The 27,676-nt window shown below is 41.8% G+C and overlaps 3 protein-coding genes across 6 annotated transcripts; 2 read left to right on the top strand and 1 right to left on the bottom strand.

Moving 5' to 3' along the window:
- Window positions 1–479: 479 nt before the first annotated feature.
- On the bottom strand, window positions 480–2,966 carry LOC117555949 (paired box protein Pax-5-like). The gene is made up of 6 exons (XM_034231033.1): window positions 2,529–2,966; window positions 2,273–2,438; window positions 1,618–1,815; window positions 1,499–1,539; window positions 1,305–1,409; window positions 480–535 (listed from the first exon to the last, which is right to left on the bottom strand). Exons 1-6 carry the CDS (start codon window positions 2,569–2,571, stop codon window positions 510–512), a joined length of 579 nt encoding a protein of 192 aa, XP_034086924.1. The 5' UTR covers window positions 2,572–2,966; the 3' UTR covers window positions 480–509.
- Window positions 2,967–3,239: 273 nt separating this feature from the next.
- On the top strand, window positions 3,240–8,599 carry LOC117555790 (zinc finger CCHC domain-containing protein 7-like). Of its 2 annotated transcripts, none has more exons than XM_034230760.1 (8): window positions 3,240–4,124; window positions 4,283–4,335; window positions 4,589–4,699; window positions 5,084–5,257; window positions 5,868–5,903; window positions 6,145–6,249; window positions 6,425–6,542; window positions 7,732–8,599. In XM_034230760.1, exons 1-8 carry the CDS (start codon window positions 3,716–3,718, stop codon window positions 8,217–8,219), a joined length of 1,494 nt encoding a protein of 497 aa, XP_034086651.1. In that variant the 5' UTR covers window positions 3,240–3,715; the 3' UTR covers window positions 8,220–8,599. The 2 variants fall into 2 exon arrangements, with proteins under 2 accessions (XP_034086651.1, XP_034086652.1); XM_034230761.1 differs by having other exon boundaries at window positions 3,716–4,124; window positions 5,087–5,257; window positions 7,732–8,219.
- Window positions 8,600–9,633: 1,034 nt separating this feature from the next.
- LOC117555916 (E3 ubiquitin-protein ligase RNF38-like) lies at window positions 9,634–24,674 on the top strand. 3 transcript variants are annotated; one of them, XM_034230979.1, is made up of 13 exons: window positions 9,657–9,745; window positions 10,473–10,999; window positions 15,781–15,833; window positions 16,011–16,192; window positions 17,133–17,565; window positions 19,810–19,947; window positions 20,036–20,224; window positions 20,743–20,904; window positions 21,001–21,104; window positions 21,684–21,765; window positions 21,866–21,987; window positions 22,970–23,069; window positions 23,672–24,674. In XM_034230979.1, exons 2-13 carry the CDS (start codon window positions 10,720–10,722, stop codon window positions 23,732–23,734), a joined length of 1,908 nt encoding a protein of 635 aa, XP_034086870.1. In that variant the 5' UTR covers window positions 9,657–9,745; window positions 10,473–10,719; the 3' UTR covers window positions 23,735–24,674. The 3 variants fall into 3 exon arrangements, with proteins under 3 accessions (XP_034086868.1, XP_034086870.1, XP_034086871.1); XM_034230977.1 differs by having other exon boundaries at window positions 9,634–10,999; XM_034230980.1 differs by lacking the exon at window positions 10,473–10,999.
- Window positions 24,675–27,676: the final 3,002 nt, after the last annotated feature.

The following is a 27,676-nucleotide window of genomic DNA, read 5'->3' as shown; positions in this document are numbered from 1 at the left end:
CCCTAATGATGCCCCCCTCAACCACTCACTGAGGAGAAAATGGCCACAGGGGTGACAGAGAAGGGGGATAATATGTTGGACTGATGAAGCCTCTGAAACAACAGCATATGTCATTTGACTCTAAATAATGTAAATAAAACACGTGAAGTCATTTCATATTTATTTCAAAATGTTTGTAAATGATGTTTCTATCTTGTCATTCATTTTGTAATCTTACAATTACATTTTAAGTAAATTCAGTTTTGAAATCATCCTATTTGTGGAGGAATGACTTCCGTCTGAGCTGCCCTGATCAGCTGTAAGGACACGGAGGCCCTAAAAGAGAAGACAGAACACATTCAAACTGAACTCATATCAGACAGAAGTCATCATATTTTGATGCAAACTCACCTAAGTGGTCTGGACTACGGTTAGCTGGCAGGCCGGGGTAAAACGTGAGGCAGGGGTCGGACCATCCCCAGGCATCATTACAGGATCGTGGCTGCTTGTGGTAAACGCCGCAGGGGGCGTCACCTCCTTGGAAACAAACCAGTTTCTGTCCAGGATCACTTTAATTTATCTTCAATGCAATTGTCACTTGTTCTAATTAGTGAATTGAAAAATGACATGCATGTCTGTGTTCCTATCTCTTAGTATGCATGTATATCTATGTCATCTCCTATTCTAATGGTTGAAGTGATGGAGGAGTGGAGGAGTAAGCGGGCTTGTAATGAGAGGTGGAGGTGGGGGGGGGGGAGCAGAGAGCCTGCTGGCTGAGAGGACAGAAGCCTGGGGAGGGGGGTGGATCTCCTGCTGCGGAGGTTGTTTCAGTCAGAGTAATGTTTACACCGGCTTTACTCATCATTGTGTGGTCTGGAAGCAATGTCTGTGTCTGCTCTGCAAAAACATCCATCTACACTTGTGCTTCTTTTACAGTGGCATGGTAACATCTTATGTGAAAGAGGCCTATTAAGCAAAAAGAAATAAACGTATCACCAGAGTTAGAAGAGGAAACCTACACTGATCTTGTTATTTAGTAAAAGAAGAAAAAAGAACAGTATAGAAATACTCTGTAACAAGTAAAAGAAAAAATATTGCCATCAAAATATACTTAAAAGTTTAAGTAACCAGGTTACAAGTCATTTTAAATCTGTTCATTATGTTAATTTAGAAAATAAAAAGCTTCAATATTTTTATTTTGTAAATCTGCAACATAACATCAGACAAAAGTTATGATAAAAAGTTAGTTGAGTAAAATGAACAACATTTTCCTCTAAAATGAAAATACCTCAAAAGTAAATGTACTTGTACACCACTGCTGTTACCTTCTTTGTGTTTGCTGCACTTCCTGATTCCCAGAATCCCACTGATGGAATAGGTGGACTCAGAGGAATAGGCGGTTCCCGTGGAAACAGATGAAGCTGATGACACTGCAGGGTCAGAGGTCATCATCAGGACACATCAGAGATGCACAAGTTAGGCCAAGAGAAAAAAGATGACTAAGACACAAATGACTTACCAACTTCACAAGACTCCGAGTTGACTTTGTTTCTGATGATCCTGTAAAGACAGAGGGACTTCACTCAACACTTGTTCTGATGATCTGCGTAGTCAAGCACACATAAGGTCTTCTGTTACCTGTTGATGGAGCTGATGCTGGGCACGCTGTCATGGTCGCACACTCGCTCCAGCAGCAGCTTGTCTCGGATCTCCCAGGCGAACATGCTAGGGTTGGTGTGTTTCAGACGCACGATCATTTGCACAACGCAGGGAGTGGCCACTTTGGGCTTAGAGCCTCCAATCAGTCCTGGTCTAATGCTGCCTGTCTCATTGTACCTAAACTCACAATAATGAGCTGTCAGCAGGGAAAACATTTTGCCTGAGAAAAAAGTTTCATAAATACAGGCGCTGATGTGACTTATATGTCTATACTTTTCTATTTGAAATAAAGTGAGATAAAGCACAGGAAATCAGTATGCTCAAAGTACAGATGGATAGTCTTGAGATGCATCTTTATGAAAAATCATTGAAAAACATATACATATTGAATTTAATTAAAATGTGAGGATAGGCACACATAAGGCATGCAAATAAAAATGAAATACAGTTTCAACATATTACGAAACATTTCGAAATGATGTAGATTTAAGTGGTGTGTACATTGCATTGTTAAATAAATATAGGTTATCATCATTAAGGGCACACACAATCTGCTTCAATACAAATAACTATTTATAGCCTATTAGCTAATACAATGTTGAAAAGGCTATATTATTGACCACAAAGTATTTACCTGGCCAGTATTTTGCTGACACAGCCGTGGCTGACGCGCAGGCGGCGGGAGATCTCACAGGGACGCACGCCCTGCAGAGCGAGCTCCACGATCCGCTGTCTCACCGCGTGCGGCAGCGGGCGGCCGTTAATGAACACTCCGCCGAGCTGGTTCACCCCGCCGAGCCCTGAGCACCGGTACGGTTCGGAGGAACACCGATCAAAAGGTATGGCTACACAGCATTGCAACTTAAAATTGTAAAAAAATGGTTACTCACTGTGCGTAATGTTGAGGGGCACCTGTCCAAAGCGCGCGTCCATCACAGACTGACTGTAGTCCTAACTTCTACAAGCTGTTCGGACTAAAGTGTATTTGTTTTCGAGGACGACATTTCCCACTCATTTGAAAAGAAATCTGAGATAAGAAGTTTGTTCCGGTGGTTTTTCGTCTGTGGTGCGCAAGGACTCTGTGCCTTCAGCACCTGAGCGGTGGAAAGCTGCACGAGCCTTTGATTGGGTACACACGCAAGGGTGCACGCGCTCCATTATCTTTTAGATTTTTGTAGTGATGAACTACAGTCAGTTCTCGTGATCAGGACTTAACAGTAGTTTGAGTTTGTTTGTCTTTTGGTCCACCAGTCTAACAGTTATCGATTCACCTTAAAACTGCTGTAAAAAAATAAACATTTAGCGTTAGTGGTCAACTGTAACTAAGAAGAAGGCATAGCCTACATGTAAAGTATGAAACACGCCACATATCTGACAAATACATTATAGCTTGCCGACTGTTTAACAAGCTGCCATCATCAACTTAGTGATATATAACAGTTTTGTCTATAAATAATAATTTCCGTAAATGAATAAGTACTTTCTGATAAATGGAGACAACAATTACATATTACATACGAGGGAACTTGTCAATCTCCATTTTTTTTCTAACGCTGTAGGCAGTTTTGGTTGTCCCATATTTTACATTCCGGAAACGCCGGTAAAGTGCTTCAAAACATTGTAAACAAGAATGCAAGTCACAACCCTTTCATTTTTATGGAGAGAAATATCCATATGTTCAATTGTTTGAACTCGAAAGTGACGTGTTAGGTATTGAAACGGTAAGCGCCATTTGAAGTGCCATTATAGATTTTATTTCACTTGGTTCTGAACGCTAACTTAGCTACATTAGCTGCCTGGGCTACTACAGAGCTAATGTTAGCTCACTTTAGCAAAGCGCCGGTTAGTCTGATGTTAACCCACGTGTCGGTGTATTTAGAATGATTACAATCTGAAATCACCATTACATGTCTTAGTAGTAAAGAAACACAACCACTAAGTTGGACTATCCCAAGTGCTAATTCGTTTTTTAAGAAAAGGAAGTGGTAAATGAGCCTTTATCCACCGCTGTTTGTAGCAGTGCAGAGAGCCGCCCGTGGGTGGTGCTGTTCAGCTGCTGTTTTGAGGTTGTTGCACTATGGACTACAGCCAGGGAAATGGAGATAATGGTGGTAAAGACAGCAAAGACGACTTTTTCTTTATTGAGGACTCCAATAGTTCAGATGGAGAACAACAGATGAAGTTCAGTCGCCAGAAACAACACAGTAGCCGTAAACAAGCTGCACGGATCAGCAGGGAGAGCTCTCCCCCCCTCATCCTCTTCAACATCACCTCTGGACGGACCCTCAAGCCCAGAAACCAGAGTCCTGCTTCCAGTTTAAATGTACTGGAGGAGGAAGAGGAGGAGGAGGAGGAGGAGGAGAAGGACAGTGATCAGCCCATCGAGGAGTGGATGATGCTGGGAGGAGAGGAGCAGGTGGGAGACTCAAGCATCCATCTCAACCTGAGCTACTGCAACAGCCCTCAGGATGACTCTGGAGATGAAGGTTAGGATACTTGATCTCACGCTGTGTTAATATTGTGATGCTGTCCATTGTCCTATTTCAATAGCATTTGCAACGGCTTGAATTTAAATATAAATAATTGTGGAATACAGTTAGGTCTACAAAAGTTGATGTTCTTCTTGCTCATTTTTCGCTCATAGATCACACTGTGAAATCAGTGAAGGATACCTGGGCTGTGTCAGAGAGAGACAAGGTAACTTGGGATATTAAAATGCAACTTTTCACTGTTTTAATTATATTAATTGTTAAGAATTAATGAACTGTGAATATAATCTCTGAGGAATACATTCTTAGTGTTAATATAGAAATCTGTGGCGAAAGAAGGACATACATTTTTTCTGTTTGCCTGTCTGGTGTAATATTGCATTTGAAATCAGAATTTTGATCCTACAAGACTGCTTTTTTAAACATGATCTGTTATGTTTTTGTCCTCTCACATTATCAAGTGTGGGGCGGGTCAGTCTCTGCCCAGTCGATATTTTGGAGCTGGTCGTGCTCTGACCTGTAACATCTGCAACAGGACGGGACACCTTGCCAAAAGCTGCTACTACCACAGGGTAAGGAAACACACTCTTCCACCCTTTTTTATTTATGTACGCATTATAAACATTCATACCGTCGTTAAGAGTTGGAGTTCAGCTGATATCCTACCACTTACCCTGCAGGGTCTGCTCAAATGTTGAAAATATTGCTGTGCCCTTCAACCAAATGATGCTGTCAAATTTAGAAATGCATATCAAATCATGGATGTTTTATATTAATATAATTAATATTTCCCTGTATGTTTCTGATGATATCTGCTCAAACCAACTAGTTCATCCAGTCTTTAATGTTTCTTTTTCTTATAAACTGCCATACATTGCACTTGTTGATGCAATTCCATGGTCACCTGTTGACTGAAAAGATCCTAAAACCCATATTTATTTTTGTCTTTGTGTCAGCAGAAATGTCCCACCTGTATCCTTTGTGGGATCCAGGGCCACACCCAGAGGGACTGTCCTGGCCGCCCCTGCCCCAGCTGTGGACTCCCTTCCCATGGCCTCAGGCGCTGTGAAAGGCCCCCGCTGTGGAACCAACACTGCCAGCGCTGTGGGACGTCGGGTCACCTCTCTGATGTGAGTTTGTCCGTTAGCCCACCGGTCTGGCTCCTGTAAATCTGTTATACCTAATTCACGCAAACGGTTACGTCATGACGCAAACGATGACGGACTCTGGGCGGTGTGAAAAGAGCCGGAGCTAAACCGAAGAACCGGTTCTGAACCTGAAAAGCTCTAGCACGGAGCTTGAACCGGAGTTGCGTTGGTGTGAATGAGGTATTAGTCAGGGTCTCTACCGGTTCTTAGAAGTCTTAATTACATTTTCTGAAAACATAGGAATAATTGATGTGCTAGAACTTATTTTAATTTATGCCTGTATTAAGGGAAATGTGTATTGATGAAATGAGTCGCAATACAAACGGGTATTCAATGTAATTCGATGTGGTTTGAAAATGTCTTAAATGTATCTTGTTGAAACCTGCAGAAGGCTTGGTTGGTGAGTTTCTGTGTTGAAGGAAACTTTGAAAGGATTTGCCTATCGTGTGTTGATAATCTGTAGCCTCAGGTGTGTGTGGGCCTCTTTTACGAAGTGTTATTTGACCTCTGCAGATCCTCGGCTGCAAAATGCATCTTTCTGTATTCTTCCTCAAAAGTGTAATTTTCTCTCTTGTTTTCTTGGTTTCCCAAGGTCTGCCCTGATACATGGAGACAAAACCACCTGACAGTGAGTGGAAGTTTATACTTCAATGCATGTTTTTCTTCATCTAGCCTTCTATACTAAAACAAGATGCATTACACTACTTTAAATAAGAATGATAAATAACTTAAACAGGGAGGACCATCATCTTCATGCTTTTATTAGGCTGTTGAAACTATAGGACTTGAATGCTTGGGTGTTTATTGTTAAATCAACTAATGTCTTTTTTCCACTTTTAACAATGTTCTTTTATTTGCTTTTCTTCCAGATCCGGTTAGAGCTTCCTGTCAGGCCATGGACAGTTCACACCCTCAAACATAAGAAATGCCCCGCTTTCTGTTACAACTGCTCCATGAGGGGACATTATGGCTATGTGAGTGGCCAATTCAAATAATAATGTTCTTACTTTTACCACCTATCCGTTCCTTCTTGCCTGCTTTAAAATGGTATCCCTGCCTTCCTGTTCATTCTGTTCTTTCTCTCTGTTTTCGTATGTTTTTTGTCTTGGACTTTACTGTACTTGTATTTACTCTACTCTTTGTAATCAGGAATGCGCTAAAAGGAGGATGATCAGTGGGACTTTCCCTTCCCTGCCCTATGTTTGCCACTATGACACCATGAAGGATGTCCTCCAACTTCATACCAGGAAGCAGAAAAGAGCCAAAGGTAACAAAATAATTGTTATACATTCAATAATGTCAACAATCACATATAATTGTGTTTATTACATGGCTTAGTTGAATACTCGATTCTGATTGGTCAATTCAGAACATGTGACACGTTGTTAATCCAGAACAGACAGACCGCTGTCAAGGATTTATTGACCGTTGTTAAGGACTCTCACATCTGCACAAACAAGTCCTTTCGATTTAACTGTATACAGTTTGGCCGAAAAGCAAACTGCATGGAGTTTGCTTTTCTAACTGACAAGACAAGAGCGACAAGAAAACAGCGGAGAAGTAACGGGGCAGAAACCCTCCTTTTTACGCAGCGGTCCAGACATAGACATCAAACGGCGACACATATTCAGTTGCCAGTTACTTTGGCATTAGGGCAGGGATATCTAGATACTTCCCAAGGTTTGACATCATGAATTGTGCTACTTTTAAAGCAAGCAACGATGTTTTCAAATCTGTAATCAAAAAGCTCCTCAAAAACGCTATCGAAGCATTTCCTGCCGTTGCTACGTTAGTTCAAACAGTAACAACGGACTATTTTTTAAATCAATAAAATCATTTTCTAAATCCATAAAAGCATTTCAATTAATATTGGGAGTCATGTCGTTACTTTGTTGAGAATGTGGCCGTGTAATAAGCGGGATAATGTGCAGCGACTTGGTCATTATGGGGAAAAGAACACCAACAGGCTGATCAGGAGCCCGACACGAAGCGGAGGGATCTAGATCTAGTGCGTCGCTGCACATTATCCCTTACATGTTTATCTGTGATCATTTAACTTTATATAAATGTATATATGCAAATTGATTATACTGTTGAATCAACAGATTACGTTTCATTATGATAACTTTGATACAAATAGAATTGACTGCAGGACTGATGTATTAGAAAGTGTATGTTTTAGCTATACAAACATCAGACACTGAATTCCTGGCTGTTTAGCTGCCATTTGGTTCCATTTCTGCTGCAGCTTTAGTGAGAGCAGTGAGTACGTTTTGTTAAACAAACACAACGAGCTGAAGAGCCAATTCATAATTTGCTGTGAGTTTGTCTTGGTAAGCAAATCCTCTTGAATTACATTTAACCTATCATTTATACAAAATAATATATATTTGTTGGGAGGCAAAGAACATCATCTTTTCACTTGTTCTTCAACTTTGTCATTGCCTTGTTTTCAGGGCTTTTGAGCGCGGGACCCCTGCCCCTCTCAGACCAGAGGCCGTCGTCTGAAGCAACAGGCAAAAGCAGTGAGGAGAATCAGCCGGTCCAGGGGGGGGGGAGGCAGGAGGCATGTGGCCGGGCGAGCGGGAGTAAGAAGTGGCCAGAGAGGCGCAGGGAGAGACGGGAGGTGAAGAAGCTCAGGAGAGAGGCTCAAATCAGACGAGAAGGAGGACTACTGGTGACATCTGGGAGGAACTTTGACCGAGAAGTTTGCCCTGTGAACCCTTTCGGGGCTGCACTCCACAGTCTCAAGCAGACCAAACCATCTCCACAAAAAAAGAGGAGGGATGAGGAAGGAGGAAGGAGCAAGAAGAGCAGAGAGACAGAGAGGTGGAAGAAGAGAGGAGGGATACAACGGGGGGATGTATATCCTCATGCTGACACAGATATTGGTGCTGAAAACCTTCTTTCTCCAAAACAAAGAGTACGCCACAGACGTAGATAAAGTGGGATTCTTTTGATATTTTGTTTAAATGTTTCTCAAGGAGTTACTCCTGAAACTGAAAAAAAAAACATTGTAATTTTCTTTCATGTATTTATTGTCAAATAAAACAAATTAAAGGTGCTTGTCTTCAGTTTAGCTAGTATGAATGTAATATTTTACTTGAGCCTTGTTTTGCAAGTTCATCTGCTACTTCTTTATACTAGCTGGGCCACATGTTGTGTAAAGATAGATTTCAACACACGGTATTTTGTAATTTATGTATGTTTACATGCTATGCCTGCTTTCTTTTGCTCATATCATGTGGTAGGGGCTTATATGTTATCATACTAGTTTTTTTGATATATCATTTCAGTCATTAAAATATTTGAAATCAGGTCAAAGGAATACAACTGTGATTGGTATTTATAAAGAGTGATAGTTATATGGAAAATACCAGGACAATAAATATGGATTTCCATAGTATTTGTTTAAAAAATAGAGGATTATTGTGTGAGGAAAACTATACTTACCTTCAAAACCTCTCTTAAAGAGCACCTTCGGGGGAGAGCATTGCAAAACTGGCCCCGGTAATGGTACAAATCTCAACCTGTCGTTCAATGGACAGCTTCCCCCCCCCCATCTATGTATATACTTGCATTTTAGACTCTGTTACTAAATGTCTATCTGTCGACTTGGTATGTCTTAAATGTCCGGTTAGGATGTATTAGAACGAAATCTAAAATGAAAATTGTAAATAAGCAATCTGTATGTAAAAAACCACCTGTATGTAAATTGTAAATAAGCCATCTGTATGTCAAATATGTCTTAAATGATATGATGATTGGAAATGGGGGACCCTGATGTAAACAAGACGAAAGTCTTTCTCTGGTCTGCATCCCCTTAACAATTGTATGTTTTGAGCTGTACTGTACTGTACCCAATATACAAGCTGTTAATAAACTTTTCAATCAATCAATCAATCAATGACGTCTGATATGTACAGCCATAACGTGCCATAACGCATAACGATGCCATAACGATGGGGGTTTATTTGTATATGCTTCATCGGAGAAGGCTTGTATGCAACAACATATGAAGAGATCGTCTACCTGAAAAGCCGTATGAAGCCAGTGGCTTTCAAAGCGTTGTCTTATAGTATTTCTGGTATGAAGCTGCTGAATTATTAATGAACTGAGCAGCTGCCCTGGGTTTGCCAGACCAAAGTAGTCAAGTTTGATAACAAGCTGCTACTTAAAATGGACGTTATCTGCTGATAATCAAACACATTTTTATCTTACAGGTGTTGAGCGACTTTGAACGTTTCCACACCTGTTTGTTTGTGTTATTTACTGACAAGCACCTCGTGGATCAGGCCTGTGTGGAGCGCCATGTTAATCTGTGATCGATTAGTGTGGCCTTGACAGAGATGTGAAACTCCCATTGATTGATCTTCACATACTCCCCGCTGACCAGAGAAAACACTCGATAGCGACTGCGAGAGGGGATTTAAATTGGACAAATATTGTCCTCGCTACTTGACGGATAAGGTAGCTATTTGTTTTCTCATGTGGTCCGAGATAATCCGCTATTAGCATTGTGCACGGACTATCCTAACAGCGACCCAATGCGACGTTAGCTAGCTTGTAATGTCGACACTGTTGGATTTGTTTTCCCCACTAGACCCCGCTTCCTGTTAGCCTTGGCTAACTGGAAAATCGAAATTATGCTAATGAACGAGCAGGCATAGTTAACCAACGCAAAGGGGTGTAACGTTAATGCTTACCGTAGGATACCCGTGGAAATTTAGTTGGAATTTATGTGCAAATCTATGCTAATAACTTTGTTTAGCTGCCAGCTATCGGGGCAGCTGGTTTCCTTTAGTTTGCTAGCGCACGTCTGCTAGCCATCTTTGCTTGTGTTGGGGGATTTAAGTATTAAACTTGACAAGCTTTTGGAGGCACAGGGCAAGCTATATTAACTTCAGCTGCATGTTATTATATGTGTCGGCAATGGGCTCACTCGTGTAGGACTCAACTGCGTGCGACTAATGCCATAACATACTTTATTTTCTTGGGTATTTTGCTGAGAAAAGACCATAGAGAACCTGAGACTCGTTCAGCTGGTGTTCTGCTAAAACCACATAACTATCTTAGAGACAATGCTATTTTTTATAACTGCTTTGTTATACCGAATCCTAATATAAGTACAATATTTTTCTATACTTGTGTACATTTATAATCGATAGTAATAAATAAATAAGCGGTTTCCCTTCAGTTGACCCGCACAGATTGCTGCGACATATGAGGGCTGTGCTTCCCTGAACCTTCAGGTATCTCCACTCATTAGACCCGAACAACAGCTTTAAATGCCTCAGAAAACACTCGCAGTAGCCAGTGGTCATCAGAGGTAACTAGGCGGATAGAGAGACGCGTAGAGCGGTGTGAAGAGGGAGGCTCCTGCCCGTCTCTGGACGTCCATCTCTCCGCTTCATCACGTCCATCCAGCGCCGCCCTCCCCAGCCATGGACCCCCCGAGGACTCGCTCGCGGTCTCGGTCTGGCTTCTATCATTTCGGTATGAACGGTAACGTTGGCAGTGGAAACGCGGTGGGAAACGGGAGCATGATGAACGCCAGCGGAGTAGGGGTGAACTACCCGCCGCAGAGCAACCCCGGCTGGGCGCCGCACCACGGTGGTCGGAGCTATCCGGAGAGCCAGCAGCAGCAGCACGCGCAGGGGAGCTACCTGTCCGCGGGGGCGCAACGCCACTCTGCACACGGAGCCCACAGACACCCCGGAGCCGGTAAGCGAGCTCCAGTAAAAACAGGGCCTGCAGCCGGGCTAGATGCACCATTACACACACAGGATACACCCCCTGAGGGTTGAAGGCAGACCACTAGCAGCTTAACAGGCTTTGAGATATTTAACTAAAAGGCTTGGTGCTTTCACGGCCAGCTGTTGCTTGAAAGGCCAGCTATATGTCATATCGGGTGGTGTCTCTACTTCAGAGGTTTAAATAGCATTTACTCGGGTAAATAGGGCAAGCCATGTCTACTAACTTTGTCTTACAAGTATTCATCGCTGGAAGCAGTTCTGCATGTGTAAGTACTTGCATAGTACCTGCGGTTTTTGGGTTGCATCCACATAGTTAAACCTCTTCCAAAGTCGCTTTAGAATATAAATGTTCTGTTGAATGATTGTATTTTTAATGAATGAGTGGAGGGATAGAAGACACTACATTAAACATGACGAAAATAGAAAATGCACTTTAGAATATAAATGTCATTTAAATAAATGTATGTAGTGTAGGTCATTGCATGGTGCAAATTCTACACGCCATCAGTAGGAATTTAACACTGCAGAATTTTCCTTTGTTAGTCCAGGCAGGTGCTGAGGGCCCTGCCCGGTCATATTATGTTACTCCTGTGGATGTAGTCAAGGCATGAGGAGAGAAACATTAGACAATCATTTAAGTAGCTCAATAAAATAATACTCTTTTATTCGAAGTACAACGATGTGTTGAGATATATTCTATAATAATGAAATTAAAACAAATCTGATATTTTCAGTGCGTTCAAACTGTAATATTGCTGGCTAGTTTGATATGTTTTCACTTCATCATCAGATCAGAGGCCTGAATTCGCCTGGTGGTTTAGACATCCTACACACTCTGCTTCAGACTCCACACATCCTACAATATGCATGAGAGGAGTCTGATTTAAAAGAACAGTTTGGAGCCTTGAAATAGTTTGAAAATGAAATGCCTTTATCTAGCATTTGTATCTTTTGGTTTGAGATTGCTTACTGCTGCAATGCAGCCTGGCATAGTACAAGCTTCCTTGTATTTCCCCATCGACCCTTTCATCCATAAGCCTCTATTTCATTCAACTTCAATTTAAGCCTGTGCAAAGCTCTATATTGTCCTAAAGTAGTCAAACATGTTTCTTATCTAATGTTTCAGGATAGAGTAAAGATAGAGAAGGTGTTTCCAAACACAAAGAAACTGAGGAATGAAAAAAAAACAAAAAAAAACCAGTGTGTTGGCATGATGTTGGTTCATTCACTTTATGAAGTAAATCTTATTTGATTTCCCCAGTATCATTTACACTGTTAAGTAGGCTTTTAATGCATACAACGTCAAAAGTTCTTCTGCCAACCCAAACTCAATAAAAAGACAATAAAACATCAACCTAAAACCTTTTGTGGAAAAAAGGAGACAAATGAGAATCAAATGAAGCTGCTAGTGGGGAAATTCAGAAGCTGCACCCCTGCCTCCTTTTATTGAATTGACACCAGCCTGTTTAGTGTTCAGCAGGTTTCCAGCACTGAGTATTGGAAAAGTAATTGGAGAAACCTTCAGTAATACCAGATTGGATTCCCTGAAAAGCAAAATAAGTGCTGTGAATGAATGAAAGCTGGCTTTTAATGGGTCTCTGTCGTAATGCTAGCACTGTTGCCAAAATAACCGGCTCAGAGGGGACTCACAAAAACACATGCTTCCCAAATTGAGAGACTACAGAGGGGTTTGTGTGAATGACTTAAACGGCACAACTCCCAGCTGTGTGGTCTGCCTTCCTCTTTACAGCTGCACACTCCCTTCTGAGTCTGTGTGTGTATAATATGTATGTGAAAATGCAAAACAGTGCTGTGCACAATAACTCTCTCTTTTTTGTCTTGTCTTTCTGAAACACTGCTTTAGGGCTTTGTTTTAAGAACGTGAGCAAAATGTACGACTTGATTCCAGCTGATGCTCTTAAGTTCACCATCCGGCTTTCTGCCTTGCTTGTCAATCGTAAAATAATTGGTGTCAGTCTTCCCCAGCAGCCGTGCTCGGAGGAAACAAGGTTGTATCTGCTCGCCAACAGCACCCGTCCAGTCTGGCTCACCCTCTCCTATCGCCCCCGGGGTGTATCAGCATTAACAGACCTAGTTTTCTGGCTGAGGCTCAGAACGGTATGAGGTCTGTAGAAAGAGGCAAGGTGGATAAATAAAGATGTAAGCCAGCGTGTTGGCCCTACTGTCAGCTAGTCGGTTAACTCACTGCTTTTCTCCACAGCCACTAGCAGGGCGACTTTGAGCTGTCACTATCTGCAGGCTTCACATGGCACTGGAGTGGTGTCGCAAAGACAAGAAAGGGGTGGGGGGGGTAGCCTTTAGATCTGCTTTTCTTCTGGGTAGACAGTAAGGGCTGTTTGTATGAGGGAGGCATAGAAGAATACATATAAAGGGATGAGTGGAAGAGAGTTTTTTCCCCTCCCCTCTTTTTGTGATTAAAGGTTTTTGGGGGACTGCTTAGAGGAAACTCTCGCCAGCCGAGTTCAAGGACATCCTTCTTAAGCTGCTGAAATGTCTGTGAGCACTTGCTGCATCCAGATTGCACATGTGGTCTGTCAGATAAACAGCTGGGAGAGCATTGTGTTTTTCTGAGATTGTGTCTATCGCATTAGTTCTTTTTACACAGAATAATCTCCTGTCATTGAAGAGTCTGTTCTGTTGCTCTTTTTAGAGATCTGTATCTCTTGTCCACTAAAAACAGGAAACAGAATGATGGTACTGAGATGTTTTTGCTGAGCTAATAATTGTTCACTCTCTCAATTACGGACACAAATGCATGTCAACACAAATACTTGAAATTGGTCTTTCTAATGATGGTTTGTTTCCAAAGGGAGTGCTCTACAGTCACTCCAGTTAATGAAAATATTTCATTATCAATCAACTTTTTGATTATTTTTTTATGAATCTATCAAGTGAATGTCGGAAACCTGTAGAAATAAAGCATTTCACAAATTCTCAGATCACAAGGTGCTCTTCAAATATCTGGTGTTATCAACCAACACTTCAAAACCCAAATGATATTCAATGTATAAGGGTGTATATTAGTGCTGGGGGGAAACGATTATTTTGAAAACGATTAATCGGGCGATTATTTGATCGATTAGTCGACTAATCTAACGATTATTTTTCTGTTGTTCAATTCATAAAAAACGTAATGTAAAAAAAACGTAATGTAAACAATTTTTTTTTCACGATACTGTGTCTTAGGGGATCTTAATATTTAAGAACCTATTAATATGTTATACCAGATTAACGGTAATAATCTCAGCTAATTGACGATACAAACCATGTTTACCAAAACAAAACACAAGTCTCATAAGAAGCATCTAAATGACCCCTGAGCGAAAAATGCTAACGGACATTGGCACAGAACTCAAGATAAAAGTACCCTTATTACTTATCGTAGCTGCACATACAATATATCCGATTAAAGCTGAGACTCCACAGATTATGTAGATGTATATAGTATCATCACTGAGTGATCCGGACTCGCGACAGGGGAAGCAAATACAGTCATCACAACACGTACCTTCACAGAGTTTCTCGGGAGATCGTCTCACCACCGTAATCTGATCAAAAGACGTGTTCAATGGCAATAAAATGAGAAAAAACGCGGCTGAATCGGTTAATCCATAGGTTTTTAACGTCTATGTATAAAAAAATGATTGCATTATAATCCATAATTCCATTTTATGTAAAATCGGAGAGCAAATGCTAGCTGCTAATGGTAGCCACCACAGCTAGCTGCTGCTTCTGCTAGGCTATGCAGCAGTCTCAGTGAGATATAAATATATAAATATCTTTGCGTTTTGGACTAACTTTAAAATATTCCCATGCTTTTGAAGACCTAGGGCGAGATGTTTTCGTTTGGGGGCTTCGTGCGCAATCCTGTGAGGAGGAGGTGGTAGCCGTTTCAGTCTCCATTGTGTTTGAAGTGCGATTGCGAACTGCTTGTTGCTTTGGGTGACCCACGTGTGTGTAGCGACGAGTCAACGCGGAAATATGTCGTCGACGATATTTTGAAGTCGACGCGTCGCTACAGCACTAGTGTATATAAGAGAATAATGCAACAATATTCACATTTGAAAGCTGAAACAATCCAACAGATTCAGTTATTGCTTTACAAATGACTTAACTATTGTGGATTAACTATTTTCCTTAACAGTAACTTAGAAAAAAGTGACGGTGAAGGTAATCTGATAACTGGAGACGAAAGTCATTACATGCATTCAAACAGTGACAAACCAACAACATCAGAATCAGAAACAGGTTGATTGCCAAATATGTGAACCAATACCAGGCATTTGCTGTGGTGTGCATGCATCAGATGCTCTGCTCTGTTTCTGTGAGTCTGCTCCGACTCTCCTTTAGATCAGAGGGAACAATTTGCTCAGTGTTGTGTCTTCCAGGGAAGGATTCATCCTTTGTCTGCTTGTTGAAAGCAGGACATTCAAAAGCTGGTTTAGAAGAGAGACCCTTGCTGAGGAAGGAGATCTGTAAATCTTGTTAGTCAAGCCAAAGGGTGGAATTTACTTTCTTTGCTATCACTTGTTGATTTTGAAGTGTTGTAAAACTGTTGAGACACCAGCCAGGCTTCATAAGGATGCAGTGGGTACACAATAAAAGGCAACCAGTGTTGTTGTTATGTTTCTGTTGGGTTAGCAAGCGTATGTCCATGTTTCTTGTGATGTGGATATTATCCTCCGCCCTATCTTATCTAATCCTTTTCCCCCCGTTTGTGGCCTGCAGGAGGATTGCTTCATTTTCATCCAGATAATGTGTGCAGTGAGGATCGGGATAAAGTAAGTCTGAAACATGAGCACGGCTCTGCTTTGCTCCTGGTTTGAATAGGATTTGTTTGTCATTGTTTGCTTTTATTATCCATTCTTTCATTATTCATTCTTTCCTTTTTAGTCCTTCTCTTTATTTTCCTGACCAACCATCGCCCTAACCCCCCCCTCATTTAACTCTTTGTGCAGATGGAAGACAGCCCAAGCCCGAAGAGGCAGCGTCTCTCCCAGCAGACCATGTTGGATCTAAACTCCGCCCCTCCCTCCACTCCTTCCTCCCCCATTCGTCCCTGGGAGCTTCCCCCCAGCCGCAGACCACACCCCCACTACATGCCAGAGAGATGCCACACGCCTGTCCGCAACAGACGAAGGTAAATGTGTGTGTGTGTGTGTGACACAGAAACATATTGCCATTATCTTTATTAATTATTTGAAGCTAGTAAAAGGTCAAAAGTAATGACAAGATCCATAGTGTATTTGTTTATATATGTAGCTTTTCTGTTTATTGAAATAATTGACATATAGAAGAAATAATCAGTTGTAGAAATGGCTGTTTATTTAGTTTAATCAAAAGCAATAGTTGTGTTAAAAGGACCGGTCCACAGGAGGTAATGTTTTCAAATCATTTTTTTGAATATATTTGGATTGTGGAATATTGGTTGCACAAAAAACGATATTTAATGATTGGGCTCACAGGTATCCCACAATTGTCTGCCGTTTTATAGCACACATGATTAAAGGTGGGGTAGGTAATTTGAGAAACCGGCTCGAGTGCGCTAGAATTTGAAAATACACAGCCGGAAAAAATCTGCCACTTCCTTACAGAGCCCCTCCTCCAACACACACGAACGCGCACATGACCAATGAGGGCACGAGATAAGTTTGTGCACAGATGGAAGGCTGACAGGCAGGTAGGCCATCCAGTTACTTTAGCCGGGCCGGCTAAAATGATTGGTGGTGCTTTTTACAGTACTACGGCTTCCACAGATGACATTTTTGTATGGATTTTTTGTCAAAGCACTTAAGATATTCATTGCCATCGGGATGTTAAGAGCATTCCATGGAATATAACAAAAAGTGTATCTCGAGCCGGTTTCTCAAACTTACCTACCCCACCTTTAACTGATTCATCAAAAAATAATTGTTAGATTAATTGATAAAGAAAATAAATAATCCATCAGTCCTGCATTGGTCTTAAACCAGCCTGAGCTAACACAAAAACAAACGCTTAAATATATCAAAACATCATCATCATGCTAGTACTACCGATGCTCCTGTGGCTAACGTTTGCTGCTCTTCCTCCCCCCGCAGCCCTCCAATAAGACGCCAGCGTGGCCGGAGAGACCGCCCGACCCACCACCACCACCACAACAACCACCACCACTACAACAACAGCAACCACCACCACCACCATCACCACCCCAACCCACACCACCATCACCACCACCACCTGCACTCCCACCACGGCTTGTCGCCAGGCCACCAGGATGAGAACTACCGTCACCAGGCCCCCCAGGGCTACCCCCCCTACAGCCAGCAACCTCCCCGAGGGCTGGGGCCCGGGCTGGACGAGCGCCCAGGTCACCATCCCCCAAATCCGTCCCCCAGGCCCCTCCACCAGTCTCCCAACCTGTCTCCCAGGATGCTGCACCCTGCAGCCCATCCACAGCACCCACACCCCCACCCACACCCCCACCCACACCCATCCCAGCAGAGCAGTATGGTGCTGGACCTCCATGAGCAGGTGACTTTATGGGGTTATGTGGCCTTGTTGTTGGGGTGAAACAGAAAAAACCCGAGAACAGACTGAAATGATTCCAATAGACTTGTCTAAATAACATATGACTGGCAGTGTGACACTTTTTTTTAAAGCAATGCAATTTAAAAATTAAAACCAGTTGCTAATGGGTGTATTACAATTTGTAGTTGTCAGAATGCATAGAGAATTACTTTTTCTTTTTTACTGTGGTCAGTTTGATCCTGAAAGTAGTTATTTAATTTCCTGTCTTTTCACAAGGAAATCAATCAATTGTAAATGAAAAATGTTTAAAATTCAAACGGAGACTTCAACAAATCAAAAATTTAAGTTTATTTATAACCATATTTTAAAAGCGATTTTTGGTCGGGCCAAAGTGCTGTACATGTAATAAATACTACAATCACTTAAAAACACATTACTACATTCATAATAAAAGACAATAAATTACAACAGATATATAGAAAACACAGGGAAAAGTCAGGAGTCGTGCTCCACTCTGAAGTGTGTTTTAAGAGTAGATTAAAAAAAACCCTAGGGTCTGGGCCGACCTCACATGGAGCTGGTCAGCAGACCTCAAAGCTCTGGCTGGGGTGTAGCGCTGGAGGAGTTCAGCTGTATAGGCCGGAGCCAGCCCATTTAGTGCTTTAAAAACAAATAAAAGGAGTTCAAAATCAATTCTGAACCGAATTGGAAGCCAGAATTGGGGTGATGTGGTCACGCTTTTTCAATCAATCAATGTTTATTTATATAGCCCAATATCACAAATGTTACATTTGTCTCAGTGGTCTTCACAGTGTGTACTGAATATCAGTATGACAATACGACACCCTCTGTCCTCAGACCCTCTGTCCTTAGACCCTCTGTCCTCAGACCCTCTGTCCTCAGACCCTCTGTCCTTAGACCCTCACATCGTACAAGGAAAAACTTCCGGAGAAAACCCACAGTTTAAAGGGAAAAATGGGAGAAACCTCAGGGAGAGCAACAGAGGAGGGATCCCTCTCCCAGGACGGACAGACGTGCAATAGATGCCGTGTGTAAATTGAAAAAATAATACATTTGCAACATAGGTAGTCCAAATCTTTGGAAATGCATGTGTGTATAATAGGAAGATGAATCCACGAGGATATCCATCCAGGACCTATGATCCAGGACCACAGCCACGACTCAAGATCCAGGGCTCGCGATCCAGGACAGAGGAGCGCAGGATCATCCATGACTCCGGATCCCGGCGTATATAGACACCAAAAAGAAAGACATTTGGGGAAGCTGGGTTAATCGGAACATGAGAGTACACAGGTATAGACAGAGAGAAGGAAGAAGTAAGATGTCCCCCGACAAACTAAGCCTATATCAGCAAAACTAGGGGCTGAATCTAATCAGCCCTAACTATAAGCTTTATCAAAAAGGAAGGTCTTAAGCGCACTCTTAAAAACGAATAGGGTGTCTGCCAGTGGCCAGTGAGTAGACGTGCAGCTGCGTTCTGCACTAGCTGCAGGCGTTTAATTGATACCTGGTCCATACCCACGTACAGAGTGTTGCAGTAGTCCAATCTCGAGGTAACAAAGGCGTTAATAACCCTTTCCAGGTCTTTAAAAGATAAAAACGACTTGGTCTTGGCCAATAGTCGTATTTTAAAAAAGCAGGTTTTAACTACGCTGCTGACCTGCTTATCGAATTTAAAAGCGCTATTGAAGATCACTCCAAGGTTCGTGACAGAGGGGAGGATATTATTTTTGAAGGAGCCCAGAATATCAACCTGGAAGGCTGGAGGTTGGGGTCCAAAAAAGATAACCTCAGTCTTGCTCTCATTGAGGTTGAGGACATTTTGTCTCAGCCAGGATTTGATCTCTGCTAAGCAGTTCATCAATAGCTGTAATGAGTTGTCATTTGAATTGAGTGGCAGATAGATCTGTACATCATCGGCGTAGCAGTGGAAGGGGATGTTGTGTTTTGTGAGAATTGAACCTAGGGGCAGTATGTACAGTAGAAAAAGGATGGGGCCCAGAATCGAGCCTTGGGGAACCCCAACAATGCTATTGAAGCTTGGATAATAACTCAACCAAGTTCACAACCATTCATATTCACACCAGATACAACACAGAAAGTCATTGCTCTGTTATTTTGCTTTATTTTGCGACAATGTGGACCATCACCTTCTGTCCCCAGCTGCTCACCTTAAAATCACACACTTTGTAGACTTGCCTCTTACCCTCTGTTGTTCATGTTTAGGGTTCAGTTCCTGTATCGTATCCTGTGTCTCCTCCGGGACCACCGGGCCTGCCGCCTCGCTCCGCCCCTCAGCAGATCCCAGCATGCTCGGTGGTCTTCAGTGGACAGCACTATCCCGTCTGCAGCGTCCCTCCTCCTGTGAGTGTGTTTGACTTTTCTGTTACTGATGAGTTTTGAAAATACAGTTTGCAGCATCCTAAATTAAATGTTTCTTTTTCCCTGCCAGGTCCTTCAGACTTGTTCTGTGCAGCACATACCCATGCCCTACCCGTTCCCTTCACTGCTGTCCAGTGACCCGGCCTTCCTGCTCCCCCCTCCTCACCTCACCCACCCCCAAGCACACCTTTCCCACCACCCTCCTCACCTGCCCCAGCCGGGACAATTTGGACCGTATCCGACACAGCAGGCCCGATCTGTGAGTAGCAATTATTTCATGCTTGTTTTTTAAAATGTGATTGGCTATCTGATGCAGCTTTTGTGGACTTTAATTAAAGTCTGATCGACAAGATTTGATTGTCATCTGATCAATTGAATATATATACTTTTTTTTATTCTTTGAATCTCTAAAAAGTACAGAGTGGTAATTCTGTGTGGTTTTGATATTGATGAATATTTACTGCTAATTAAAAAAGGACGTTGAAAAATTAAATTAAATAAATGCCAGAAGTGAAGTAGATAATGAAGTACAAAAGTTTGATTAATCAATTCCAATGATTGTTTATTATATAAAATATTTGTACAGTTTGATAATATTTCTCTAGCCTGTATCCTAAGCACTCATGAACAGGATTGGATCTCTTCTCTTCCTCCACCTCGCCTTCTACTTCACGTTTCTCTGTTCTAGTGTTTGAAATGTTCCTTATTGCTTCTGTTGCTGTGATTATTTACAATAGTAACATGTGTCTGTTCTCCTGTTCTTCTCCACCCTCGCAGCCGTTACAGAGGATAGAGAATGACGTGGAGCTGCTCGGAGAACATCTGTCTCTGGGTGCGGGCCTCCACTACCCCCCTGCCACCCACCCCGCCCTCACGCCACACTCCACCCAGCTTCACTTCCTCTCCCATGACCCCCTGCCACAGGAGTTCTTCGGAGTGGTGAGCAATACGAATATTTCAACAAATGAGTTTTCCTTTAGAGGAAGTTATATGTGACTGATTTGTTCCCGTATGTTCTTTGTCCATTTCCTCTAGTCCTATCCAAACTTTATTCCTCGGCGTCTCCCGGGGCGACGGTACCGTTCGCAACAGCCACTGCCACCTTCGCCTTACCACCCCAGCCTCCTGCCTTACTTCCTGTAAGTAGATCAGGCCATTAACCTACTAAGATAAGAAAAGTTTCAACTTTTTATTAATCACACAGTAGATGACCTGATATTTATTATTTTCAATATGGGTCTCTAATATTACTGCAAACATAGTAGAAATAAGAATCCCCCCCCAACCAACCCCACACCTCCTTTGTAATCATCAGGATACATTTGACCTATATGATACCTGCCCTTTGGATGAGTTATACCTGGAGAATGCAAGAGACGGCCATTTTAAATCACTAAGAATGATATATTTCCTGGTATTAAGAAGAGAACCATTTATTTAATTTAAACTACAGAATAAGAGTACATTGAAAAGGATATTGGACATATTCTTCAAGATGAGGGATTTTTGAGAGGTCTTACTTATTTAGACATAAGTTTAACCTCGAAAGAAAACGTAAAAGGTTAGAGCAAGAGATATATTGCATGAAAGGTTTGACTACAACAGGGCGGCTTGTTAGCTATTTAACTTGAATATGCCTGTGGTAAAAGAAAGTTAGCTACGATCGCACAATGTAGTTGCTTCTTAGATAAATTGAACGTAAATCTTCCCCTCTGCAGTTCAATGCTGCCAGTCCAGCCCACAGGTCCTGCAATCAGTCTAGAGCTGGATGTTGACGATGGAGAAGTGGAAAATTACGAGGTGCGTCTTTATTTTCTTTCTTTATTCTCTTGTCTGTGTGTTTGCCGGATACAGACTCTGATTCTCATATTGTTACTGATGGTTTTATTTCCCCTCACAGGCCCTCCTGAACCTCGCTGAGCGTCTGGGAGAGGCTAAACTCCGAGGACTGACTAAGGGAGACATCGAACAGCTTCCTTCCTATCGGTTCAATCCAAACAACCATCAGTCAGAACAAACACTGTGAGTGCCGTCATTCTGCAGACACCAGCTCATCACTGGTTGGTACGGTGAATTAGGAACCTCAGGAACCTGACAGATGCTAATGTTAATCAGTGTGTGAAGTTGTTTGCAGAGACATATTTTTGCTTTTCCAGCAACAGAAAGCCTAAAACTTCTTTAACTCAACTTAAAATGGTTTCCTTATAAAGCACCTTTTTTAAAAGAAAACAACAATACATAATATTTTGCTAGTGTTAATGTTACAATAATCAATTAATAAATCTAATAGCCGGGGATACAAACATGTAAAAACAGCAATTAAATGTATTAAACAAAGTATTACATTAAAAGCCATAGCAAAGAAAGAGACGGATTAATTTTTAGAAATACCAAAAGAGCTCACCATTCTGATATCTGGAGGAAGTGGGCTCCACAGTATACGAACAATAAAACAGAAAGCTCTCTCACGGATACTTTTATGGGACACATAAGGAACATCAGGAAAGGCCTTTAGTGATCGGGCCGAAACGTTACGGAGTCAGGTCATTAAAAGCTTTATAAACAAGTCAATTTTAAAAGATGCAGTATTTGCAGTGTCTTCAACAGAGAGGTCATGATACAGTTTCCATGTTTTGGTCAAGACGCTGGCTGCAGCGTTTTCAACTAGCTGTCATTCATTATCGATAATCCAGTGAAAACATAATTGCAAAATTCTAAATGGCTAGTTATAAAAGCGCAACTAGGTTTTTAAAAGATTGTCAAATTAAGGCATATACAACAAATATATACATTCCGTTTGTTTGGGTTAGCCATTGTAAGAAATGCATTCAAAGGTTTGGTAAACATATTGGTGAACATCCAAAAGCAATTCCAGGTTTCCCTAATTGTGCGTGAGAGTAGATGTGTGAGAAAACACATGGAGTGTATCAGTAATTACAGCGTTGAGGGTCTTGAACAGCATCTCTCTTGTGTTGTTCACATGCTGATACCTGTTGTGTTGCAGGTGTGTGGTGTGCATGAGTGATTTCGAGTCCCGCCAACTGCTACGAGTCCTGCCCTGCAGCCACGAATTCCACGGGAAGTGTGTCGACAAGTGGCTGAGGGTAAGTACACTTGCCATTAGTCTCCGTACTTTTGGTGCTATCAAAAATCCAGAATTTTGGCATCGACTTTGTACAGAAGTATCCGTTACCGTGACACCCCTAGCTGTAAGCGCTCTGCTGATGCTGCTTTTATAGACCCACTCTGGCACCTCTTAATTATAGAAGTGTAGTGAGAATCTCCCGCCTCAAGACATCTGTTTGATAACAGAAAGAAGCAGGAGGCTTGTGTCTACATGTACATCCAGCACAGAACAGTCAGTGCACCACAGCAAACCCAAAGACTGGAACATCTGAGGAGCTGTACACATACTCCAACATTTTATTTCCCACAGAAAATGCAAAAAAAAAGGCTCTCGAACACCAAGTTCTTGCATTAACCACAATACAGTCTTATGATTTAGAGGCATGGCAGCATCGCCCAAAGCCTTAGTCTAAATCGAGTTATAGTGTTTACAGATTGAAACAAATCTAACAAAGATATGAATTACTGTCCAAATATGCAGCTTCAGAATTGTCAGTTCTGTGTGATTGATAGGCTGCCTGAAGATGTGACTGCCTTTGAAACCCTAACCAGATCTTTCTGTTTCCTCTCCCGTCCTCAGGCCAACAGGACGTGTCCTATTTGTCGGGCGGACGCCTCGGAGGTCCAGAGAGACTCGGAGTGACCACACGAGGGAGCCACATGCTCTTATTGTCTGTTAAACACGTTCAGCACTACCTGCTCCTGATGTATTGATACACATGTACGTGCTTACACACACTCACACACACCACTTCCTTGTGTTTCTGTGGAGCACGATCTGTTCGTTTGATAACCTTTCAATCTTCATCCCTTCTCCCTGACATTTTATCTGACTTTCATCAGAGTCCCTCTTCATTTTACTGTCTGTTCACATTAATTCAGGCCCGTTCTTTTCACCACGCCTGACTACTATACTGCTGTGGTGTGTGTGTGTACACGTGCATGCACCACGACTGTGCAAGCGTTGTTCGGTCAGCCCTGTAATGCCGGGCTGTGGTACATAACTGTGTGTCTGAGTGAGAGAGAGTGTGTGTTTAGTATGTGTGTGTATGTTTGTTAGAGAGAGAGAGAGATTTTTAGCTGTCTTGGAGCATGCCTGAGTTGCTGTTGTGTATTGAGTAACGACATGGGAGAGTTTTTGCTCTCAGTGACTGACTCTACTTCCTGTTTGTATGTTAATGCCTGTTGTCTGTATGCATACTCTGTGTGTATGTATGTTATAGACTTAAATATTTTTTCTCTAGTTTGACACTAAGGGTCCATGCTGCCACTATATTTTCTCGGTTGCCTCTTTGATCCATTTGTTTCAGTAGATTGTTATTATTATTACTCTACCATTATAAGTGATTGTTTTCCTGCCTGGCAGTTACCTCATCATTCCGGTTTTGATCATCTTTCATTAAAGCGCTTCACGGCACTCCTTTTGAAATTAAGCACATTATATATTTTTTCTTTTCTTAGTAGAAATAAGTTTGTCTGTGACTTTGCGGTGGCACATGTGTTACATATATACATATATCTATATATACTGTATAAATCTATGAATATCTGTATACCAAATAAAAGGCTTGATATGAACTTTTTAAACTTAGCTTTTTGTATATATATTGTTCCTTTTATTTTAAACCGCACATTAAGAGCTAGTGATAATAAGGTTTGTTTGTGCTCTGTGTTAGGTTTGAAGTGGTGGTATTATTAAAAATGACACTGACTGCCGAGTGCTGCTTTGGGTGGCTCCATCTTTTCAGATTTTGGTCTGGAGGTGCAATGACTACAAGCTGCCACTAGGCGGCGTTACTGTTCTTCTCTAGTCTAGACCACCATCCGTCCCTCTCCACATGCCCAGGTTGTGGTCCGCCCTTGTATTATATTATTTCTACCGTAACCTACTCTTTGGTTCATGGGTAGACAAATGCAACCAAGACATTTCACTACATATTTTTATAATATTTAACAAATCATGCACATAATAGAATCGTCAGCAACTCTTGAGTGACTGTTACTCAAAACGCTAACTTCCTGTAACTCTAAATTCTTAATTTGTGTAGCATTTTTCAGTCACTCTGGGCTGTGTATCAAAAGTGGGATTTCCTTGAATCACTGCCAACATGGTAAGACAGTAAACAAACGCAACTTCGCTCTCATGGGTTCCCCTCAGACTCTTGACTCTGCTGCTGATACACCTGTTATTGTTCTGTCACACTCAATCGAAGGTCACCGGCCAAGGCTGTTTCCCTAAGAGAAAGATAATGGATGTATTCCCCTGGTCATTCAGTTCAGCTCCGAAATGTAATGGGTTCTTCCTCTATCCACCTACCTGAAATGCTGCTGACAAAAAGGCCAAACAAACAACTATCTCCTCTAAAACAAGGACAAGTAGGTGCTACAATGACTGAAGCAATAGAGCATGGAGGATTGATGAAATAACACTGAAAAAGTAATTATCCTATAAATGAATTCATGAAATAAACAACACATATTCTACAGCAGTCCAAAACAATGTAGTGGCATCCTTCAAACTAAAAATACCACATAAAGCTGCAGTTATATTAAGATAACAAAGACGTAATGAGTGCTGGAACTGAGGTTTGAATATAAATCTAAAACTGAGAGAACTTAAGTTATAAGAACTAACAATCCAATCAGATAAAGACCAAAGTAATCAACTGAACCAATAATTAATCAGTGAACTTTAAACGTACCATGCAGTTTAAATACATGTCTGCATAGTGTACACCCCTTACAGCACACGTCTGTTTCCCCCTCTGCACTCATCTGTTTCCCTAGCAGCACACGCCTGTTGTCTAGCGCCGTCTGTTACTGTACATGCTAACACAGTATCCATGTTTGAAGGTTCAGAGGCAAACGTCACCTATGGTTTGCCGCTCAAATGGTTTTAGCGATCCTCTTCATGGAGCTGCTTGAGGTGCAGAGAACAAAACATGTCTTTGTTTTTCACCGGAGAAAGTTCACACAGCCTGTTCACAAAGAATGGGACGAAGAGGGCACAAACCCCTGAGGACAGTTTTAATATTCTTCAACTTTATGGGACATCGTGAAATCATAAAGGTTTTGTGGTTTTGGAAGGACTTCTAATTAACGCTTCACTGTTTGTGTTGAAGCAGGCCATTCGATCATCATTGTCCAAGATGATGCTCATTGAATACTGACTGTAATCGTTACAATTCACCATGCTGTGTCCCTCTTTCCCTCTTAGCCTCTCAACCTTAAAAACCTCACATTTGCGTCTAACATGAAACTGCATGTTGGAGGTTTGCAGTGTGTTGATCCGACCAATAGATTAGAGGAAACATGCCATGTAAGTATAACCAGTTCAAAATATGCTCCCAACACATCTTAAAGAACAGTTTCATCCTTTCTGAGTTAAAGTGTTGATTGTAGACAAAAACACTGTAGAAAACCACACATGTTATTCCATCTAAAACCTCCAATAACGGCTTCCCTTTTAAGGGCAGAGAGGATGTATTCATGTTTGGAGTTCATCTTTAATTCAATGAAAAACCTCCTGGCAGAGGCCTGGTGACGCACTTTGCCTCCGTCCTTGTCTCTTGTGCTGTCCAATGTTTGCTTGTACTGTTTTTTTGTTTTCTACCCCATCCACTAACTCACTGCGTTACCCCCTCCCTTTTTTCTGTAATACGCATCTTAGTCCCCTGACCTGAAGTCTATCACCTGCCTTTTTTTATATTTGTCCATGTCCTCTGCAACTTTTGTCCTTCAGTGACTGTGCTTCTCTTAGTTCACCCTCCTCTGTTTACTCCCTCTTTCCGTTCTCTACTGTCTTTTTACTTTGCATCTTCTCTTCCACTCTCCTGCTCTTCCTCTTTGCCTCTGCGTTGATCACCACCCACTCCTTTAACCCGCTTCCGCTGCAGAGCAGTGAGGTGGAAGGGATGGGGGATTTCTGCCTAAAACTGTCGGCCCAGTTACTTAACAGTCACATTTCATAACCAGGGTTTTACGAGGCCACAAGTTGCCCTTTTTGATGGCAGGTGAGCCATATTGATATTGTAAATTCACATTAAGATCGAACGCATAAAGGAAGCGGCAGTGGCTTTTTTTTTTTATCTCACATTCACTTCCTGACTGCTTTGTAAGTCACTTTAACATTTGTACAAACAGATCATTTGTTCTTGGAATGTCATTATAGCTGCTCAAGAGGAGTCCAGTGGTTACATTTGAGTATGAATGTCATCCTCTTCATTTACACTCCAGTCACTTGTTTGTGACTGGCTGTCCCGTCTTTCACCTGTCCCCAGACGGTTGACAAGACAGCTTAATCCTACCGAGTGGCTGTGAAGAAGAACATCTTTAATTGGAGTCTGTCAGTTGCAGGTCAATAAGAGTGGAAGAAGAAAACAACTTGCAAGAAGAAGGTAAAGCAAAAAAAAAATCATTTTTCAACTTATTCAATTCATATTATGTACACAGCCTCCTGAAAACAACGTGTGTTCACAATACATGGTTGCATGTGAGAGTGTGTATTTAGGTTGCAGTAGTTCCTCTAAAACACACGTGTCAAACTCAAGGCCCGGGGGCCAAATCAGGCCCTTGGTGGATTTAA

Source organism: Gymnodraco acuticeps, unplaced genomic scaffold (genome assembly GCF_902827175.1).
Source record: "Gymnodraco acuticeps unplaced genomic scaffold, fGymAcu1.1, whole genome shotgun sequence".
NCBI classification, from domain to species: domain Eukaryota; kingdom Metazoa; phylum Chordata; class Actinopteri; order Perciformes; family Bathydraconidae; genus Gymnodraco; species Gymnodraco acuticeps.
The sequence above is the reverse complement of the archived record's forward strand: the minus strand, read 5'-3'. Positions and strand labels throughout refer to the sequence as shown.